Below are 22,988 nucleotides of genomic sequence, written 5' to 3' on the forward strand. Positions count from 1 at the left end.
AGATATCCTGTTTTCCTTTAAATACAACTCTGGCAGATTTTTGGCTTTGGGAACACCTAGACAGGTTCTAAATCTAAACTGCTGTTAGAATAGCTCTGTGACATCTAGGTTCTGTGAGCTACTCCTTTCTAGAATCAAAAAATGTTCTCCCTTCTGGTTTCTCTGAGTTTTAGCTATGTTTAATAAATGAAGTAACAAATATCACTATTGTGGTGCTAGCTTTGCCTCTGGGATTTACTGATGCTGTTATTGCTGTATTCTGGCCTTTTTTTTTTCCCCCTGCTATAATCCTATATTTTAAAACCCTAGGATTTGGGGTTTGGGGATCAACTGAAATTGATTGCTTACTGCTGCTTGACCCACCTTGCTGGGCCACCTTGATAGCAATTTTCATCTGTGATAACTGTCAAGTATTCCCATGAAATGGTTAAAAAGGTTTATGAAGTGTGCTAACGCTGGCTAGGACTGAATGTAGCATATGCATTGTGCATTTGTTTAACTCTTCCTATTTCCAGTTGTTTCAGGAACACTTGTTGTAATAATAAAATGGGAAAGCCAGTCTAGGGGCCTTGTTTCATAGCCTGTAGTCTAAGATGTTTTATTCTCCCAAACACACGGTTTTTCCTCTCTTTCCACGTCCCTGTCACTTTCTTTTCTGAGCCCAAATGATCCTTGTAGTTGTGATCACAAAGTTTGTATGCTGTACAGGTTTCCTTCAGATACTGTGTGTGGGTGTTGCCTGATGCCTTAATCTTTTGTTCAGAAGCATTTCCATGCAGCTTTAATGTTCACTTGTAAAAACCTGTAATTTCTTTTAAACTTGTATATTTCAAATGAATATTTTGTCTTCATTATTGCTTCCTGTCTGAGAAACTGCTTTCAGTTTTCCTTTTTATTTTGTGTTCATCAAGTTTCCCATGTTCAAAGGACTTGGAAGTACCTGTCGTGTTTGCCTACAGATTGATTTATTGTGTGCAGTAATGCAGATCTCCTGTGGCTCCCCAGTAACTATGTGAACAAAGATCATAAGCTCAAAAGGCATATGAGATTATGATCCTTTAAAATACCTCCTTTTGAGTTGGACATTTCTTGTTTAGTCTCTGCTCTCTGGTTTTATCTGGTAATGTAGCTGTGACCTAAATGGGGAGAGAAGAGCTGTGTGTATCTGGCCAACAGGTGATAATAGAACAGACTTCTAGCACTAGGCCTACTAGCAAAGCCTGTTCTGCTGGGAGCTGTAATGTTTGTATTGGTAGGAAGCTTCATCAATAAACATTTTTATTATCCTGTGTGCAGTCTGACTGTTAAGCACCAAGCCCTGTCATTCTCATTTGGATTAATTCCCCACATTGGATTTAATGCCTTTTTGTCATTTTGATGGCTAAATTTCAGAGATGAGGGACAACAGAGTATCATAGAATTATTTTCTAAACAACTGTGTTTCCCTTTATTGCAACATTGCCTCTTTCAGATCAGAACCTAACTGAGTAAAAATGCCTGCCTATGCTAAAATGAGCAATTGTCATTTCAGCCTTTGGTTACAAAGCTGGACTGAAAATTGGAATCTTACTTTGTATGATCAATAAGCGATGTATGAAATTTCATACAAGTAAATAGTCCTTAGTTTTCATCAGCGTACTTACGATCTACCTATATAAGTGACTGTGTTTAGACTTCTGCATTCAGGATTTTTCTGAAATTGTAAAACATAATTTCATGGTGAACAAATAGCACTAGCAAATGTTTTGATAGCACCTTTTAAGTACGTTAGGTAATAATATGCAGCTTTAGCTTACTCTTCTAAATTCTGTGTGGGACTGAAATGTGTAAGGGCTGTTATTAATCTAATTGTATTGAGACTTTAAGTGTTTTAATAAATCAGATTTAAAGTGATAATTTAAATACTTTAAATAAAAGACCTGAATGTCAAAAGTGGATATCTCTGTATTTTTTCAGATGTTTAAATACTTTCTGTAGTATGAGGCATAAGTGCAGTGGACTAGAAAGTGCATGTGTGCTTCATCCTTTGCAAATCAGAAATTATAGGCATGTGTATTATTACACTCTTTGAATGGAACTGGGAAAATTGAAGGGTACAGTGTAATTTCATGGTTTGAGAGAATGTCATATAATAGTAGACATAAAACATTGAAGTTTTATTTGTAGCGTCATTGTTCTGATGAAAAACTTTGAGTAGTCTGCCTCTGACAAGGTAGAAATAACTTGTTCTGTATGTCAGGAGCTGAACAGTGGCCTGATGATGGTCGCCACAGGGTCTTGGTGGCACAGTATGAAGAAACTCGAGGTGAATGTGAAGCTCCAACCACCCTTCTACTTCAGTCCTGTCTTAGTTTGATTCTTCCACGTGTGCTGCATACTACTTAAAATTTGTGTGCTTTCACTTGCCTGCTTTCATTTGAATGACTGCAGTGCTTCTGAAGCTTGAATAACTGATAGACTTCATTGGCTTATATAAGTGCACCTGATACACGACTGCTAGTGAAGTCTATTTTAATTGTCATAAAAGATGCATGAAGTATTGTAATATGAATGTTCCCCTTTTCTAGGAAATCTTATATTCAAGACAGAGTAAGATTTGACATTAAAAAGACATCATTTTTTAGCGAAGGTAGAAAATAAAAGCCTCTACTGACAGCACTTTGATTGTGGTACTTCTGTGTGGGAGGAATACATATTATGTTTTCTCACTAAAAACATGCTTAAGAACAAGGGGCAATAAGTTATAGATCATCATTTAGCCTTTTTATGGTGGGCATGTCTTTCATAGTATAGTTGAAGGAAAGTATCTCTCTCTGTCCTCCTTGATTCCGAAATACACTTTGACTGCATTTTGTACCATTTATGTTCAACAGCTGACCTAAATACTTTAGGAAAGTAAACTGATACAGCAGATGTACAACCTGAGGAGTTCATGTTTTATCCTGTTGATCACCTTTTAGGCCTGTCTCAAGCTAAGCAAAAGAAAAATAGCATTATATTATAAAGAAAAATATATATTATAGTTATAGGGACACTAGGATACAGAGCTATTTCTAAAGCTGACCTCCAGAACACACCCCTGTCTGCTCTTTGCACTTGCTCTGCAACAACATAACCAACCCACAGGTATAATGTTAGCAAGCATATTTTTTTATAGCTCCTCTGTAGCAGTGCATAGGCCATCTAAGTGATAATTGAGTAGGAAGTTGAAGTCAGCCTCAGGGAGCGCTTCTTTCCACTGGAAGTCTGTGCTTTTAAAGCAGTCTTCCCTGAAAACTTTACCTGTAGATTTGCAATGTAATTGTAATATCCCAGTGTTGAATAAACATAGAAACAAAGTGAGTGTGCTTTGCTGATTTATATTGTAACAATGGTCTTTCCCACCCTCAATAAACATTTTGTCAACCCATCACTACTGTACCCCCTAAATCATGTCCTTTGATGCTACATTTATCCTTTTTCTTGAAAACTTCCAGTACCTTCCTGGGCAGTCTGTTCTAATACCTCACCGCTGTTTCAGAGAAGAGGGTTTTTCACAGTATCCAATCTGAACGTTCCCTGGGCAACTTAAGGCTGTTCCCTCTTTTCCTTTCAGGTAGCTGGGGAGAGTGATTAGGTCTCTTCTGAACTTCCCCTTCTCCAGACAGAACGATCCCAGTTCCCCCTGCAATTCCTCCTAAGATTTGTGCTCCTGACCCTTCACCAGCTTTGTTGCTCTTTTCTGGACATGTTCTAGGGCCTCAATGCCTTACTTATAGTAAAGGGCCCAAAACCAAATGCAGTACTTGATATGCAGCTTCTCCAGGGCTGAGTACAGAGGGCACCACTTGTGCCCTCTGTACAGATCACCTCCCTGATCTTGGTGACTGCACTATTTCTGATACTAGCTGAGATGCCGTTGGCCTTCTTAGCCACTTGGGTACGCTGCTGGCTCAGTTCAGCTGGCTGCACAGCTGATGCCCCTGGTTCCTTTTCCTCTGTGCAGCTTGCCAGCCACTCTACCCCAAGCCTGTAGCATTGCCTAGGGTTGTTGTAGCCGAGGTGCAGGACCAGGCACTCAGTCTTCTTAAAGCTCATACAGTTGGCCTCAGCGCATGGATCCAGCCTATCTAGATCCATCTGTTGGGCCTTCCTACTCATAGGCATATCAACACTTCATCCCAACTTATCTGCAAACTTACTGGGGGTGCACACAAATCCCCTTGTCCAAATCATCAGTAAAGTTGTTAAGGCCAGCTGTAATACTGACCCCTGAGGAACACTAGTAGTGACAACCGGCCTTAACTCTGTTCACTACCACTAATCTGTGGGCCCAGCCATCCAGCCAATTTTTCACTCAGCAACGAGTACGCCTGTCCAAGCCATGGGCTTCCAAGTGCAGGCTGACAGACTTGTAGTTCCTCGGGTCCTTCTTCCGGCATTTCTTTTAGGTGGACTTCTCATTAGCAAGTTTCCAGTTGTCTGGGACCTCCCCCATTGACCAAGACTGCTGATATATGATGGAAAGTGGCATAGCAGTAACTTCCACCAACTCTGTCAGTACCTTCAGGTGGATCCCATCTGGGCCTATGGATTGGTGTCAGTCCAGGTGAAGTAGCAGGTCTCTGTTTCCTCCTGAATTGTTGGGGGATTATTCTGCTCCTCATCCCTGTCCTCCAGGTTAGGGGGCTCAGTACCCTGAGGGTAACTGGCCAGACAATGAAAGACAGAAGTAAAGAAGGTGAAGCAAACCTCAGCCTTTTCTTTGTCCTCTGTGATAACGTTCCCTGCAGTGTCCAGTAGGGGTGGGAGATTCTCCTTGGCACTCCTCTTGCTATTTAACTGTTTGTTAAAATATTTTTTATTTAATAATGGTGATGAGATTAAATTTTTGCAGGGCTTTTGCCTTTCTAATTTCCCCTCTGCAAACCATACCTTGTACTCTTCCCAAGTTACCTGACCCTTCTTCCAAAGATCGTAAAATGTCTTTTTGTCCTGGAGTCTCAGCAAAAGCTCCCTAACAAACTTTTAGCTGAGCAAGAGGTGGAAGAAACCAGAGCCATGCCATGCCTGGTGTATGTATGCAAGGTGAAGCAGGCAAGAAAGGAAAGTATTCAGTGTGTATAAGCTGCCAGAGAACCACTTATATTATTGATGTTCATATCAGTTTAGCAAATCGCTTTCTCTGATTTTACTATGAAAGTTTCACTTATTAAACACTTTAACCTCTGATTGCTGCCTCTTTTACTGGTCCATCCAGAATATCACTGAAACTTCGCTGTTGTTTTCTTCTCAGCATGTACCAAATATTGAACAAAGCAAAACAAAACAAAAATCTGTAGCCAAAACTATTGCTGTTGATTTGAAAGAAGCATATGAATGAGTGAAAGCAGAGGAAGAAGCAGAAAAATACTGCATTGCCCAAGTCTTTTCATTTGGGTAGGGGAGATAAATGAATATTATGTTTTTTTCAAACAATACACTCTTCACTGTAACTTCTATTGTTAGCAGAGAGCCCCTGAAAGATGGGTGCTGATGTGAGTGGTGCCATCTGGAGAGGAGGCTTCTGACTTGTTTGGAGTTCAGTGTGGTTGGCTATATATCAGGCAGGGAGATTGAGTGGTTAATTTTTCTGGGATGTTGTTTCTCAGTCTTACAGTAATATTTTTACAGCTTTCTGAAAAGAGGGAGTAGTAATTGAAAATTATTTTTCACTATGTGCCTTGTTTAGCCAGACAACGTTATAATCTGGCATTAGTATTTTTCCAAGTGGAACTTGGCAGACGAAACTGTGGCATGGGGAAGGAGAAAACTTCATGATTTGCTCCTGTTAAAATATATCCATTTTAATGAAAGAGCTGTCTTGCAGCCTGTTCTTGTTTGGAAATAGTCCCAGTACCAGAGATATTAAAGAGTGTAAGTAGCCCTTTTCTTTGGGAGATTATGCGAAATTGGTTTATATCCTCCTTCCTCTCACTTCTTGAAAAATCACTGATACTTAATGTCACCTCAGCCAACTGGGCTGCTTCCCATGCTTCATGCTCTGTCACTGACCATATTAGGTAGAGACTGAAATCTGTAGCTTTGAGCAAGTGCCAGAAAACATCTCTCAGGAACAGTTTCCTACTCTCAGAGACTGCTCTTTCTGACCACGCTTTGTCCTGCTGTCTGCCCTAAATACATAGCTGCCAAGCATCACAGTGTGTTTGGTGACCTTGCAAGATAACTGGGTAAGGCTTTGGAGCTTGCTGTTGAATTTAGACCCGCCTTTCTAGCTGTAGTTCTAGCTTGCTTAAAAAACATGTTGTTTTTTATCAGTGGTCCGTTCCTTCTAACACACTCCAGGTTGATTAAATTGTATTGTTTTCCTCTTTTATATTTCTAACAAATTTCAGATTGTAAGTTCTCATATAAAATAAAAAGTAGTTGTTATAGACTTTGTTAGCTTTTCCATTAAAAGTGTTCTTCCTTCATAAGATGATACACAGCATGATGTTGTTTACAATCACTGGATATCAGATAGAGCTGGGAAAATTTTTCTTGATGTCTGACCAGTAGAGCTATTTGGTGCTTTTGTGGAAGAAAAAAAACAGTGGTTACATCTGTATGTGTGTAGTCAGATAGGAAAGGAGAAACAGTTAGCTGTGAGTGTTGAGCTGGACAAAGTAGAATGAATTCTATAAGCATTTACTCATTTTTGTTGTTTCTGTGTAGTCCAAGGGCTGAGGAGCTGAACTTCCTAGCATACTGGCTAAGTTTTACAGGCTGGTTGATTATTCAGAATGCTTGAAAATGCTTCTCTACCAAATAAACAAGCAGTCAGGGTAGGGACTCGTGCTCTCAGTAATAAGAATTAGAGTACAAAAGTTGATCAATTCTGCATTTGCCTTATGTGTTCATTTTTACTGTAATGAAAATTCTTCTATTGAGAGGTTAATCCTGGGGAAGTGAATGAGAAACTGTAAACTGTGTGTAGCATCCTGTGGCAGGTACTCAATAACAAGTAACGGTACATACACTGAAGTAGAACATTGAGACATAGAGTAAATACTGTAATAAGTTAATTTCCACTGCTGTTCCTGTAACACCCTCATGTTGCATTTTTTCAATGTGATCCTTTAATTCTTCAACCAAATATAGTAACAATTTAGAAAATAACTTCAAGTGTTGCTAGTAAACCAGTTTTTTAAATCAAATTAATTTGTAGAGACCATGAAGGAGGAACCTGAAGTGCTCTTTGAGGAACTGCTGGAGAGGGCCAAAGCTGGAGAACCAAAAGCACAAACAGAGGTAATTTTATATGCTTTGTCCAGTACCGTTTACTCTTAATTCCAAAAATAGCACTGCCTGCTTTTAGTAGAGCTATTATCTCTCCCCAAGACATTTAGTTGAACTATATCCATTTGGATCTCTAATTGTTCAAAGAACAGTGATGCCAGATGGCTTCTCTGCCTAGAGAAATGCTGCTTGCTTGGGTTTCAAGGCCAGCTCTTGCATAAGCCTTTCGAATGAATATCAAAACTGGGGGAAGGGCTCAGAGCATGGAGAAGCCGCAGAGCTTTATTTTTACCTGTGAAACCATTTACCAAAGAGTTACTCGTGGAGGTATGAAGACAGTGATTACTAAATGCTCTTTGGATTTAACTTTGTCAATGGAACAAAATGAATTCTTGCTGAAAGTAGATTCAACACTGTTGTTTCAATTCTGCACTATGTATAAAGACTCTCATGCTGGATTCTGTGTAAGAAACTGCTATTGAGATGCTTCAGCAGGAACATCAGAGATGATTGGTTTTGTTCTATCATCGTTTCTATGTTGAATTAACACATTTTTAAAAACAAGTCTGTAATGGTTTAATTAAGCTAACTATACTTAGTTATGTAATGACAGATCTAGTTAAGTTCATAGCGACAGTTCTGCCTCTGTACACGCTGTGCTTGGTTTTCCTTAGGTTTTAGAAAAATTAGTTTTAGAAAATTAGTTTTTTTTCCTGTCCATTCCATTATGGTGGTATATTGGTCTAACTGGTTTAGTATAAATAGTTCAACATTTTTAGAAGGTTTTTACTTCCTGTTTAATATGGATAGCGATTGACTGAAGCATTCTTTTCCAGCTTCAACTTCGACAGAAAGGAGTCCTTATGGTCTTTCTGAGATCATTGGTGCTTTGTTGTTTTTTTTCCTTTGGGATTACCGCTTTTCTTGCCAATAAAAAGAAAAGGGGCAAGAGGGAGGAGGCAGGAACAGTGGCACAGAGAAATGCCTTTGAAGCTGATAAAAATATGGCAGTGCCAGACTCAGTCCCCACTCCATCTCAGCTGGTTTGAGGGCAGGCTGTCCTTGGAGTTGTAACCTGAGACAGTAAGGAATTCCTCACCTCCGAAACAGCCAATGGCTTTGCAGAGGATGAGGCTTTAGCCTTGAGGGGATTGCTGCTACAAAGTCCACATTTTGTCTCTTCTTCCACACCAAAGAGCAAAACCTGTAGAAAGTTATTTTGGGACTTCTGGCTGAGTAAGAAATACCGCAATCTAAGCCTATGATGTGTGTTCATGTATATATATAAATAATAATTATATTTCATCCTTATCCTTTGCAGTTCATTCCTCCTTCGCTCCTTTCCTTTAGCTCCTTAACTGTGCACACTTTCTATTCCCATATAATAACAGTATTCTTTTCTTAAAAAGATCTCAGATACAATTTTGCATTAGTAAGCATTCAGGAGGAAATGACTGTTTGGAAAAGAACCCCAAATACTTATCTCTTTTCTAGGGAATTGGATGTCTTGTGGCCTATAGAGAGGGAATTATCTTTCATTTTTAACCAAAATAAATAAGATACTATATGTATATATATATATACACACACACACACCCTTCTCTGTTTTAGAATCCAGCCAGGAAAAGTATTTTAATTTGTGACTGTTGTAAGACTATGAACAAGAAGCTGACATTATGTCACTGTTTTTTTTTTTTTTTCTGATAATTACAAAATCAAACATAAGGAATTGTTCAGTTCACCACCATGTAGCTATTACTATGAGTTTATTCAAAAATAACCTTGCACTGACTTTGGAAAATAAGTACGCCATGAGTGGCTGTCAGCCTGCATTACCATAGCTTTATGTAGTTACTTTATTGAGAAATAACTGCATAGCAGTTATGAAAATGAAACACCCACAGCTGGATTCTGTAATGGAGCAGAGACATCTCAGTGTCTTTGGCTAGAGGTTATCTGCAAGGGGCCTGCTTGAGATAAGTGCTGCAGTTTGTAAAGCTCAAAAGTGAGAGGCGGGCAGTCAGCTTTAGAGAACTGCAGTATGCATGTCTGTGTTAAGCCATTGCCAACTGTTACTTCGTTTTGTAGTTTTAGCTCATGGGAAAGAGAGAATCCTTGATTTGTCCTGATGCTCCTTCCCATCAGTTCTTCCTCATTTGAACACTGCAGGCCAGAGCTGTGCAGCCGTTCATGGGTGGCTCCATGTGGAAGCTTTGCCTTATCAAGGAAAGGCATAGGGCTTGTTTAGAGCCCCTTTCAGCAGTATTTTGTGGAAAGGCTACATGCATGTTACCTGGAGGTGATTGGAGGTGATTTTTTTGCTCATAAAGCTTTCTAAATACACAGAAAGGCTTGTCATTTTGTAACCAAAATATCAAGCAAATATTTTCTGGTTGCTCAGATTTTGGAACTGCATCTGTCTTGTTTCAGTTTCTGGAGGGGCAGGGGGGTTAAACAATTAAATCTTGATGCTGAACTTCAAAAACAAATGAACAATAAAAAATGCATAGGACAAAAAAAAAATCCAGACCCCAAAACGTTTATATTTAAAAAACCAGTGCTACGGCTTCTTTTTCCTCATGCATTACACTTGTGCAATATATGACTAATTCCAAAATCTTCTAGTTTACATTGCAATATGAGTTTTTGCGACCAAGAGATGTTCATAAACTTGAAAGAGCCACATCAAGTGCTACTACTCTTGAAGCTTTGCTCAGAATTTCAATGGCTAAAAGTATAAACATGCTCAAGAAACTCCTATCCTTGTCAGAAAATGTTATTTACCTTGCAACTTGTTCAAACAATTCCTTCTTGCCATAAAAAGCTGGAGTTGGACCTGCAGTTGCTGCTGAATTACCTGGCAATTGCACTATCAAGGCTGAAGTATTAAGGTAAAAATAAATAAATAAATAAATAACCTCATTCTCTTCTTGGTCTGCCACTATATCTATGCAGTGCTTGTTGAACTCTTGTATGAATTAGTAACAAGTGTTTATTTCTGTCTTTTGTATTTCTTAGTCCAATATATTTCTAATTTCCTTTACAGTTTTGGGTCACTTTGCTGTATGTGCTATGGGTTTAATTGCTCCAAGGTCTACTCAGTGACTGCTTAAGTAGAAGTTGTTTGAACACCCACTTAAGTGCTTGAACCAGTTGCAAAGGTGGAGACCTAACCTTTAGTGTCTAACAGATATCTTGTTTTGATGAGATCAGAGTGTTCAGTCTGCTTGGAACAACTGTTTATTATTCACCTTTCCAAGATATTTCTTTAGTCACACTTATTGGTAATATCAAATGCAAAGTTTCAGAGAAAGTGTCAGGCGGGGTTCATGGTTGTTTTGATGTTTTCTTTTGCAACAGATAATACTGGATTTATGGAGCTGTACTCTATTATTATTTCAGTTACATTCTGAATGTAAATAAAAAGTACCTGAGAGAGAGAGAGAGAAGGGGTGCAGTTAACTAAACAAAAGCATTTCCCAGGTTCTCTGGACATGTAAATAAGTATCCAGTACTTTTGGCCTCTTTCTGCCACTTAACATTTGTAGTCTTGGGGTATGATAAGCAGGAGTGTTTCATGCTACAGCATAAGTGTATTTAACATTACATTAATCCTTAATGGTAGGAATTTTACAAGTTATATCACTTAAATTGCTGGGTACTTAAGCTGTGCTAGTTTTCTTCCATTCACTAATTAATCATGAGTTTGTTTTGACCTTCAGTGGCTAAACTGCAGTGAGTCAGGCATTTCACTGCTGAACCCTCCTTCCGTGCCAAGACTCTTTGCCAGCCTACATGATCAGAATTTTGTCTGACCATTTTTATTGGAAGAAAAGAATCAAAGAGAATCATAGAATCCTTAGAGTTGGAAAGGACCTTTAAAGGTCATCAAGTCCAGCTCCCCTGTAGTGAACAGGGACATCCACATCTATATCAGGTTGCCCAGAGCTTGGTGCAGCCTGGCCTTGAATGTCTCCAGGGATGGGGCTTCCACCACAGCTCTGGCCAACCTGTTATAGTGCCTCACAACCCTCACTGTAAAAGACTTCTTCCTTACACCCAGGATCTACCCTCTTTAAGTGTGAAACAATTTCCCCTTGTCCTATCACCACACACCCTGCTTAACAGTCTATCCCATACTTTCTTGTAGCTCCCCTTTAGATACTGAAGAAGACGACCACTCTTAATATGACTTAATAACACCATGAGCTTTAACTGATCCTGCTAGATGCCCAAAGACCAGTGGCAACTAATTCTTTGACCTGATCAAGTGTACTGCAATTCTTTCTTGCTTCCAGTTCTGGAAACTGATCTTTCTCTACAGAATATCAACTTACAACTATGTTCTCTAGTGCTGGGAGCAAATGTTTTGACCTTTTGTTCAAAGCGATTTTATTGTAGCTGAATCTGAGGGGATGAGTGGAGAGAGACTGACACTAGCATGTATTTCAGTAATTGAAGGAATTTCTGTTCTCCACTTGTTCTAGGTGGGGAAACACTTCTTGAGATTAGCAGAAGAGGAGGATGAAGAACTTAACAACTGTAGTGCGGTTGATTGGTTCATCCTTGCTGCTAAGCAAGGTCGAAGAGAAGCTGTTAAACTGTTGCGTAGATGCCTAGCAGACAGAAGAGGTATGGGTTCTCTGCGACTTTTTGTCTGTACATCCTACTTTAATAATAGTCTATCTATTTTAACACTGAAAAGACACATAAAAATACAATGGGAACGCTCATGGCAAAATTATGTGAGTAGCTGCAGGAAGCGTGTTCAGATGAGTGCTGTAAAAAGCAAACTACAGCTTACAAAAACATTTATATTAATGATTTGGTTTAATTCCTTCATGGAATTCATGTGCATTCTTCCCTTCAACACCACTGAAGCTTCTTTTCTCTGACCGTTTAGGTCATATGTTACCATATACCACCTACATATCTGCTGTTTCAGTCTTTTGCCCAGCTCCAGGCTTTCTCCAGCTTGTTCTTTCTGGCTGTCTTCTCCCAGTTCAAGATTCATACCTTCTTTCATACTGCTTCCCCCACTTGGAATGGTCTCCTCGTCTACCATCTATCTGAACTCTTATTTAAAAATAAATAATTTTTTTGTGAAATTCTTTCTGCTTTTTGTATGTTAGCCATACATGTCTGTACCACCTTTTGCCTGATCTATTGTACTTCAAAAGTTGAAAAAGACCTAAGGATATTTCATGTCTGGCACACTTGTTGAAGTGCAGTGTAAACTTAAGGAATGAAACTTGATTTTGAGCATGGAATGGCATTTGAATAATTTAAGGGATAAAGAAGTGAATGAAGCTTGAGAGGTTTCAGAAGACTGAGAAGAAATCAATAGTGGGCAAATCTGTCATTTCAGAAAGGGTGTGGGATAATAATATCTCATGTATTTTTCTTTTCTTGAGGCATCACTTCTGAGAATGAGCAAGAAGTTAAAAAACTATCATCTGAGACTGACTTGGAGAGAGCTGTGAGAAAAGCTGCCTTAGTCATGTATTGGAAATTAAACCCAAAAAAGAAGAAGCAATTAGCAGTTTCTGAACTACTGGAAAATGTTGGGCAAGTTGATAATGAAGGTTTGTTTATGAACTGATTTGTGGTATTGGTGACACGTAATTGTAGGCAGAATACAGCTAGAAACCTGGAGAGCTTTATAAAAAGTCAAGCATGAGTTAAAAGTAAATGTATGGTTTACTTAAGAAAAAGTAACTGTCTTAATGGCTTAGTGTAGTAATAAGGATACAGAAGGGTAAATAGCTACTCCATACCTGTTGATATATATGTCTGTCTTGTGCTGAATTTGAGGAAATACCATTCTCCAGATACTGAGATTGAACAACATTCCAGTTTTTTGTTTGATCACTTTAATTAACAGCTTTAAATTTTCTTAAACTTTTGTTATTGAACCAGATGGTGAGAAGCAACCTGGTCCAGTCCCAAAGTCAGTGCAGAAGCAGAGGAGAATGCTGGAGCGCTTAGTGAGCTGTGAATGTGAGTACCTACTGCTTCTTCTAGTCTGCCAGAGTAAGGATATATAGCATGTATTGCTATATATTTTATAGCAATTATATGGTATATAATTGCTATAAATTGATGATGTCCATTTGTTGTATGTGCAAGGTAAATAAATGATCTGCATGTGAAGTCATAGAATATGTTACCATTCTCATAAACTTGTCAGTGATTAGTACACTAAAGGGAATTTGCATGTAAGTTGCCATTTTCTTTCCATTTCAGCTTACAAGGCAGTTCAGTAAAAAAAAAAAAAGCACTTTCAGTAATTTTTTTTCCTTCTAAATTGCAGTAAGGTTTCTACTTACAATAAGGGAATTAATTATGCAGACTCTTACTGCAGACAGTTCCCTCACTCTATTTGCCTTGCTTCTGTTTGCCGTTCCCTTATAATTAATGTTTGCTCTTTCGTATTTGTTCAAGAATTTATCTGTGAAATATGTACCAAGATATTCCTTTCGTATCTCAAGTAGATAGGGACAGGTCAGTCTGTGTGATATATAAAGTGTAGCTTGGTTCTTGAAAGCACTGCTACGTGTCCCATGGCTTGTTACTTACTAATACACTGTAGTTTAGGATACATGCAATGAAAATGTTATACGTGGACTAATAATCCAAATCAGGGTTTTGCATGTCTCAGATCCTTGAAAGATTAGATGTACATTCCATTAGTTCAGTTTGGCCTTTACCTTCAATGATTGGATTCGTTACACAGATGACTTCAGAATCAAGTTATGCAACTGTCAGTGAAGCTAACATTCCTAAGAACAGAGTATTTCAGCTTTATGTTAACATTAATAGAAGTAAAAGTGGAGGAAGAACACATACCTGTGTATATGAAGGAGGGAATAAAGACAGGGAGAAGTAGTACTTTGAAGACCAAATGTCAGGTCCTATCAAAATTTCCATGGGAGTAGATCAGCTGCTCCTGTGACTGATTTGCTACTTCTGGAAATCTAGAAATAGTCCTTCAAGGATTGTGTTTCGTTGTTTGGTCATGGAATTATAAGGCAGTTGTAACTGAGTTCATTGGAGTTACATCGCTGGGCACTTGCTGGATGACACTAATGTTCTTTCCATTCCTTAGCTGAACAGGCACGTGCTGACAGAGCATGAGTGCAAAGCAAGTCATTTTGTTCTGGATTCTTCAGTAATTCAGAATGTCAGAAAAGGAGTTGCTTTTTTTTTCTTCTTTCTTTCTTTTTTTCCTTTTCTTTCTTTTTTTTTTTTTTTTTTTTTTTTTTTGAAGGCTTAAATGGCAGATGAAATAACAGGAGAGTAAATGAACCTACATGTAAGCGTGGGCAGGAATTGATGTGCATATTTTTCTTTTCCTACGGTGGATGGGGGAGGCAGGGGAATTTGTCATAACCAAATTGAAGAAAAAAAATCTATGAATAATGAAGTAGAATCTAAAACATACACTTTTAATATCAATTTAAGAGACACTTGGGTGACAAAATACTAATAACATTTAAAAACGAAAAGTTTTCATCAAACACTTAAAGTAGGAGTTAAGCTGTTACCTCTTCTCTAGAGAGCTTTTATCTTTTCATGGATGAAAGAGACAGCTGTTCCTATCCAGCTTTTACTTCTCTGATCCACTGAGTTTCTACATTTATCTTGCCAGCAGGAATTTTTTCCTTCAGTTTTAATATGTTGTCAATTCTTGGAAGTGTTAAGCCAGTAATATGTTTGCTGACACTTGATCTGGAGTATTCTTAATGAAGGCATAAATGGAATACTAAAGCTGACGTTGTCAATGGACAGTTGTTGCATGCCTGGGAGTGTATGTACTGTTATGCTTGATAGGCCAACTATACATATTAAATTAATAACTCTTTCCCACTCAGGATAACTCAGAGGCATGTAAAAGTTCCTAAAGGGACTTTAGTAAGTTTCTAATCATGTCTACACAGTGATTGCTCACCAAAAATCTATTTTTACTGCTGTGTATTTTGTCCAAATAAGGCCGTAAGCGTAGGTGGCCTATGTGGTGTTAGGAGTGATCTGGAGTGCACCAAAGACAACTGAGGAACCTCACTGAATTCTTTGTGCAAGCCATGCACAAAGCTGTGCAGTCTGTGAAGGAAAAGACAAGTTAGCAGAAAATTAAACTGCTTCTTGGGAACAGTGCCACATGGTATTTGGTGGGACATATGGGTTCATACAGTAGGGAAACAGAAAGATATTTTAAAAGTGCAAGCAAGGGCAACGTCCAAGTTGTGAGATTGAAGCAAAAATTGCAAGCTGCTGTTTTTCCAGTGAACTCCTGGTAGCACCTCTTCCTATAATGAGTATCTTGAAAAAATACCTTTTTTTTTGTCCTATTATGTACAGCTTTCTCATATTAAAAAATGCAAATGTATTTTATATGGCTTCCATATCTACTATTTTGGTTAAAGTTTTTTGTTTCTTTTTAAATTTCAAATCCACTCATTTTCTATTTGAAACTTAGTTAAGCCATTCAGTTGTCTGTCCCTTTAAAATCATAAACTTACACTGAGCAGGCCAGTGTTCTTATTTTTGTCAGCTGACTTGCTAAACGTACTGTGTAGGTGGTGTATTACAGATTTTTGTCATTCAGAAGTCTTTCGTATCTACAGCAGTGTCATTTACTGCAGTGTATGGGAAAAGTTGCTGTTAATTATCCTCCTTTACAAACGACATCAAGCTTGCCTATCATAGAAACCAGCTAATGCATGCTAATGCAAGGCACTGGGCGTGAAAAGAGTTTGAAGCAGTGTATAAGGCAGCTTGTAGCATCCATGGAGATCTCTGAAGTAATTTCTTACTTCCATTCTACTTGCAGGAGTGGATAACAAGGGCCAGTAGCTGAGAAGATGCTTTATACCTGAAAATGAGTTGTTAGGCAGTGATAAAATTTTGTCTTTGTGTACAACTGAGCAAAGCATATTTTGTGGCCAGCTAATTTAAATCCTAGGTGATGTAGTTTGAGGGAGGAGTTTTCGTATAGCCCAACAGCATAATAAATTAATATGCTAGAGTAAACTCGTATTTAATCTTGTAGATAGAAATAATTGGGCATTTGATGTAATTATATCTGTCTGTAAGTTACAAAATTGGAAAAATAATTGCTAAACAGCAAATCAGAAATAAAATACATAGTGGTTTGAGAAGATTTTGAATAGTCATGTATTGCTGGGAAAAGCAGCTGGTTGTTTTACGCACAAGTCTTAGAGCAAGTTTAAAGGTAAGCCTGTGTTATCAGCAATTCAGTTTTTGAAGTCCACAGCACATCTTTAATAACATGAAAGAAAATTATATTCCAGTTCATATAATCAGTACCGCATTTCAGTGATGCTATTTACTCATAATCTATACTTTATCTTACAGCTAAAAAATTTATTGCTTTGGATGACTTCGTGGAGATTACCAAGAAGTATGCAAAGGGAATCATCCCATCTAACCTGATTATGCAGGAAGAGGAAGATGATGAATTGGCAGGGAAGACTCCTGAAGAGTTGCCCATGAGACTGAAGGTGAGCAGACAGTAATGAACAGGTTATATGGAAGGGCTCTAACTTGCACATTTCAGACTAGACAGATTTGCACTTGATTCTCAAAGCTGATATTTAGCCTCAGTAGGTCAGTAGTAGCATTTTTGTTATAATTTCTTTTTTGGCTTTACTTCATATATGTATTTATAATTTCATAATTTCAGGCATGTATTTAAGAGGAAAGGGTAATAGTTTTCCTTGCAAGGGGACAAACTAAGTTTATTACATCTCAATGAGAATTTAAAGGCTCCTATAATAACTGTCGTATTTTTATTACAGTTGTTTTCATATACTTGATGTCTTTCCTACGTAAAAAGGAACAAGGAGGTGGCAAAAATTGTCCTTAGCCTTGAGGTGTTAAACAGTTCTATTATACAGGAGTTCAAGAATGGTGCAATTTGTCATCAGTGGTTTTCTGTACTTATTTCTCTAGATAGTGAAAGGAGAAGGGAAAAAGGTGCGAGTGTTCAGTATCAATATAAATTTCAAGCAAGGCAGGGGGTTCCTAGCTACTGCCATGAGGAGTATTGTCATTCTTGTCACTTTGTTGTCCATTATCATACAGAAGGGTTAAAAAAAAAGTAGTAGGTGTTATCTCTTCCAATATTTTGAATAGCTAATATTCTGAAAGAGATGCATTTATGAAGAACAACAGAGATACTTTTGCTAATAAACAGGTTTGTGCCAAAGTCATTGTGTTTGTTGCCATTTCTTCACAATGTTACAGAGGTTTGCTGAAGCATTTTTGGCTTTTCTGCTGCCGTAATTAATATAAAAGCATAACTTCTGGGAAAATATTAAAAACTGTTTTTTATGGAACTGTTTGTACTATGTAATACGCAGATGGTAATATTTGAATGCTTGTTTAAAAAAAGTCCTGAAATTTTATTGCTTATACACTAAATGTGTAGGTGGCCATAGAGAGATCTGGTCTAGCATTTCTTCTATTGTATAATTGTATAGGAAAATGCCACATGAGATGGGTAAGATTTTAAGATCGTGTACAGTGACTTTCTGCTGTTTACAAAATAGATTTTGACAGCTGCATCTGTAGGTACGTGGAAAGGATCTTTTAAAGATAAAACACAGCTATAAAGACTTTCTGTAAGTGCATATAATAAGAATGTATAATATGATTTCTGCAGAAGAGTGGTAGGGTGAAATGTTTTTAAAACTTACATTACTCACAGCTCAAGTGATGACCTAAGCTAAAGTACAGGGCTGCAGTTCTGTGTTATCTTCAATGTGAAGTTAGCAGAGCAGAGTATTTGACTAGGAAGCCGTTTAATTATGTGTCAAAGGTAATGAAATTCATCTTCCCTGAAATCAAAATAGCCTCTGCATTTCACCTGACTGAATTAATCAAAATAGAGCTAATAACATCAGACAACGTAAAGTCAGATTATTGGCAACGCTCTTTTGGAATAAAAATCTTTTCATGTCAGCTGAGGTTAGACAACTGGCTGCTACTGCTTCAGTTAATATCTGTGATGTACCAGCACAAAACTGCTCTTAAATAAAATGCTTCTTTTTCTCTTTCCAGGTTATAAAATATCCACTTCATGCCATAATGGAAATTAAAGAATATCTTATAGATATTGCATCAAAGGCAGGAATGCATTGGCTGTCTACCATTATTCCAACACATCACATCAATGCTCTCATCTTCTTCTTCATCATCAGTAATCTGACAATTGATTTTTTTGCCTTCATTATTCCGTTAGTTATATTCTATTTGTCCTTCATTTCTATGGTGATTTGTACACTGAAAGTTTTTCAGGACAGTAAGGCCTGGGAAAACTTCCGCACTTTGACTGACTTACTCCTTCGTTTTGAACCAAACCTAGATGTTGAGCAAGCTGAGGTGAACTTTGGGTGGAATCACTTAGAGCCATACGTTTATTTTTTACTCTCAGTGTTCTTTGTAATTTTTTCCTTCCCTATAGCAAGCAAGGACTGTATACCATGCTCAGAGTTAGCTGTTGTCTCAGTTTTCTTCACAGTGACAAGCTACATGAGTTTAAGCACATGTGCAGAACCGTACACGCGAAGAGCATTAATGACTGAGATAGCAGCAGGTTGCTTATCCCTGTTGCAGATATTACCTGGGAATTTTGGCTTCTTGAAATTCTTAGGTAAAACCTACTTTACTATTCCTGTAGGCCATCTTTTGGTGATCAATGTAAGCATCCCGTGCCTTTTGTTTTTGTATTTGTTCTATCTTTTCTTCAGAATGGCACAACTGCGAAATTTTAAAGGCACCTACTGTTACCTGGTCCCATATCTGGTCTGCTTTATGTGGTGTGAACTCTCTGTGGTCATTCTGCGGGAGTCCTCTGGCATTGGGCTCGTCCGTGCATCAATTGGTTACTTTCTCTTTCTCTTTGCACTCCCAGTGCTGGGTGTAGGCATTGCACTGATGTGTCTGGTCCATTTCATTAAGTGGTTCGTGTCTCTGGAGCTCGTGAAAATTGTAGTGACTCTAGTTTTGTGTGCTGTTCCTTTGCTCTTCCGATGGTGGACAAAAGTCAACTTCTCTGTAGTAGAAATGGTTAAATCCCTCACTCGAAGCTCAATTGTGAAACTCATTTTGGTGTGGATTACAGCTGTAGTGTTGTTCTGTTGGTTCTATGTGTATCGATCAGAGGGAATGAAAGTTTACAACTCCACCTTGACATGGAATCAGTATGCCTTCCTCTGTGGACCCCGATCGTGGAAGGAGACCAATATGGCACGTACTCAGATTTTATGTAGTCACCTGGAAGGACACAGAGTGACGTGGACTGGGCGGTTCAAATACGTGCGTGTTACAGAAATTGACAATAGTGCAGAATCTGCAATAAATATGCTTCCACTTTTTATTGGTGATTGGATGAGGTGCTTGTATGGTGAAACCTACCCTCTTTGTGACCCCAAAAATGTCACTATGGAGGAGGAAGAATTGTGTCGTCTCAAGTATCTGACAAAGCATAACTGCCACATGAAAATGTTCGATCGGTACAAATTTGAAATAACTGTGGGTATGCCTTTCAGTAGCAAAAATGGAAACAAGTTGGTGGAGGAAGATGACATAACCAAAGATATTGTGCTGAAGGCAAGCAATGAGTTTAAGAAAGTGTTGTTGAACTTGAGGCAAGGAAGTATAATTGAATTCAGCACAATTCTGGAAGGTCGTCTTGGCAGTAAATGGCCTGTCTTTGAACTGAAAGCAATCACTTGCTTGAATTGCATGTCTAAACTCCTACCTGCAGGGAGGCATGTGAAAATAGAGCATGACTGGAGGAGCACAGTGCATAAAGCCATTAAATTTGTTTTTGATTTTTTCTTCTTCCCATTCCTGTCAGCTGCATAATGAGCTCATTTTGGTTCAGTGGCATCTTCAATGTACACTGCATTTACACTACCAAAGGTTTGGCTTCTTAAAAAGAAAAATAAACACAAAACCACCCTGCTGTAGCGATGCTTAAAATGTATGCTAATGTAGAACATTGGTTGAGTTTTATAAGTGTAAACACTTTATCTTGACTTTAAACCCCATGTGACTGAAGTGGTATATACTAGTTTAATGTTATAAAAGAATGCAGGGCATTGCTGCTGACTAATTGCATGGAGACTATTCTGTCCAAATTGAACATGTTGTTTGCCTGTGAAATGACACTAGGTGGATTCACTTGCTCTGTGTTAAAGCACTTTACTCTTTAAATATTCACAACATGCTCCTAAGTATTTTCACAGGTATGATTTATAGTAGGTAGTTGACAATAGCTTATGTTGCACATATTGCTTGTATTTATTTGGTGTATTCTAGAAAAAGGTGATCATATAATCAGTTCCTGGTGGTGATATCTGTGTAAAAAAATGTATTGTTTCACTTCTTGTCCAGAAGTTGGTGATTTCAACCTTCTTTTGAAAGGGTACACCATTTCACACCGCAGCAAGGTGGTAAAATGCTCTCAAGCTTCCATTTTGCGTTAAATATTCTTTACAAAACAAGCTGTTTGTTCTAATTGGCTGTGATAGCTACATGTCTGACACTAAGGTATAATCCATGCTGGTGCGTGAATGACAAACACCATATGGTAGGACTGGTATTGTATTGGTACCAGTAACAGACAAGCCAAAGCAACTGAAAATAGTATGTAGAAGTCTACGTTGGAAACTGAAATAGAATGTCTGTTTAATAATTTGTATTGTGCAAATAAATATAATATATAAACTTGATTAAATGGGTACAACATGTGTTTGTTATGCTTTGACATTTTGAGCAGTTGTTCATGTTGCGCTGTTGACAAACAGCTTTCATTGGAAAACACAATCTAGAACATATACAATTTCCTGCTGTGAGCTGCGTGAAACTGTACTTCACATTATTTCAAGGTAGTAGTAAAACCAGAGTGTACCAGGCCAAGTTTCTTGTAGCTATAAATTCTAGACATACTGCAAGTTTTGCTTTCATTGTGACTTACTGCCTTCTGAGCGCTTGGGTGACACTGTGCATCACATGCATCATTCTGTTTCCCTGACTTCTTTTTCACTCTTTCTACATTAATATTCCTTTTACCTTTCCATACCTGTCATAAGTTTGGAGAGCATGAGGGAAACACAGTCACTGAAAACTGACAGAGAAGGAGAAACTTAGAAAAATGAGACATTTGGCTGCACTCCAGCCATTGGCTCCCTCTTGAACATCAGGATCAAGCTGCAGGTAGAAAGAATCCAAATACATCTACAAGCAAGGTGCCAGAATCCCAGGCACTTAGCTGAGCCTGGTGTTGCAGACCTGGTCACGTTGGAGCCAGAGAATCAGCCATCAGAGAATCTTTGAAGTAGAGTTGTGTCCTAAAGGTACTTTTAGTTCTGAAAACTTGGAGAAAAGAAATAGTATAAGGTTGCAGGCAAATGCAGATTTTGGCAAAGATCAGCTTACCTGATCTTCACTTGGCTTTTGGCTGCAAATAAGCCAAACTTTGCCTTCTCTTTTTCTTTTTTTTTTTATTTATTTTTTTTTCCTTCTAGACTATGAGTAGGCTCCTTCTGAATACCTAAATGGTCTTCTTGGCTCTGAAACGTTAAGCTCTAAAGATGCATTTTTTTTATTTCCTTACATATGCATAAATCTAAAACTTCTATTCATATGTTTGTCAGGAGGGGAAAAAATAAGCATCATCATTTTTTTAAGCTTTTACTCTGCACAAGAATGTCAATTTATTGACTAATTGGTGTTTTGAAGAAGTTTTTATGTATCCTGGGAAAATGTGATGAAGTCAGATGTGGAAAGTGTTGCAAGAAGTAGTATGTAATTTTATTGATTTCTTGGGAAATGGTTGCTCTGTTGCTGAGACAAAAGGCTTAATCCAGGTAACTCAGTTCCCATCTATAACAATACTATTACAAGGCTTAACTCCAACAACTTTGAGAATTCTAGCTTAGCATTTTCTTAGGAAATTGTTAGGAGGGAAAAATAATTCATTTGTTAAGTAGAGACAAGTTAGATGACCTAAATTGTCTAAAACTGCTATCTGCATTCAACTCCTCTAATCTTTGCCTGTCTTTGTGCTTCAGCCCAGGATGAACTGCTGAGTAGGACTTTGAACCCCAGTGACATCAGGGAGCTGGGAGCTGCCCCTCTAGTGCTTAGTGCCTATGTCAGCTTCCAGACTTTAGGGAGGAAAGAAAACAATCTTGATCAACTCACTGCAGCAGCAGAGAACCTCTAGCACAAGACTACAGTATGGTAGGAATGGCATAAAGGTTTTTTGTTATCTTCACTTGTATAGTCACTCTTTCCCTCTAATAAAACACTGCCTTATCTAATACAGAGGCGGGAGCTTCTTAAAGGAGAATTTGGGTTTTTGTCATGAAGCAAACTGTGTGGAGTTTCCTCCCTCCTTGTATTTGTGGAAAAGGTGGAGATGCACTGACAATTACATGTTATGTTACATAGCTGAATGTAGGTCCAGAAGGATAAATTCCTGTCCAATTCTCAAGTATTCCTTAACACTTCTATTTTTTTAAATGGGAAAATAAGATAGTATAACAGTAATGTGATGTATGGGTATTCCATTTTCTTATCTGCCTAATAACAGTGTTCTGAAACTTTTTTAGCAGATATTTCTTAATTGTAGCTGACAAAATGTAACTGCTCATACTTAAGCAGTTGCAATCCCGGGCTAAGTGTTTTTGCAAAGG

General features: G+C 38.1%; 1 protein-coding gene across 3 annotated transcripts in view; it reads left to right on the plus strand.

Annotated features, from left to right (window-relative positions):
- WFS1 (wolframin ER transmembrane glycoprotein) overlaps positions 1-21,020 on the plus strand; it is a 33,009-nt gene extending 11,989 nt beyond the window's left edge. For 2 of the 3 annotated variants that reach the window (XM_420803.8, XM_015285822.4), the window contains exons 3-8: positions 7,187-7,269; positions 11,745-11,889; positions 12,672-12,842; positions 13,177-13,257; positions 16,636-16,781; positions 18,343-21,020. In XM_420803.8, coding sequence (XP_420803.3) covers positions 7,187-7,269; positions 11,745-11,889; positions 12,672-12,842; positions 13,177-13,257; positions 16,636-16,781; positions 18,343-20,151 — 2,435 coding nt within the window. In that variant the 3' untranslated portion in view covers positions 20,152-21,020. Of the gene's footprint in view, positions 1-6,090; positions 6,210-7,186; positions 7,270-11,744; positions 11,890-12,671; positions 12,843-13,176; positions 13,258-16,635; positions 16,782-18,342 lie in introns of those variants that run through there. The other variant, XM_040699513.2, reaches the window with a different exon arrangement.
- The last annotated feature ends 1,968 nt before the right edge of the window (positions 21,021-22,988 follow it).

Source organism: Gallus gallus, chromosome 4 (genome assembly GCF_016699485.2).
Source record: "Gallus gallus isolate bGalGal1 chromosome 4, bGalGal1.mat.broiler.GRCg7b, whole genome shotgun sequence".
In the NCBI taxonomy this organism is placed as follows: domain Eukaryota; kingdom Metazoa; phylum Chordata; class Aves; order Galliformes; family Phasianidae; genus Gallus; species Gallus gallus.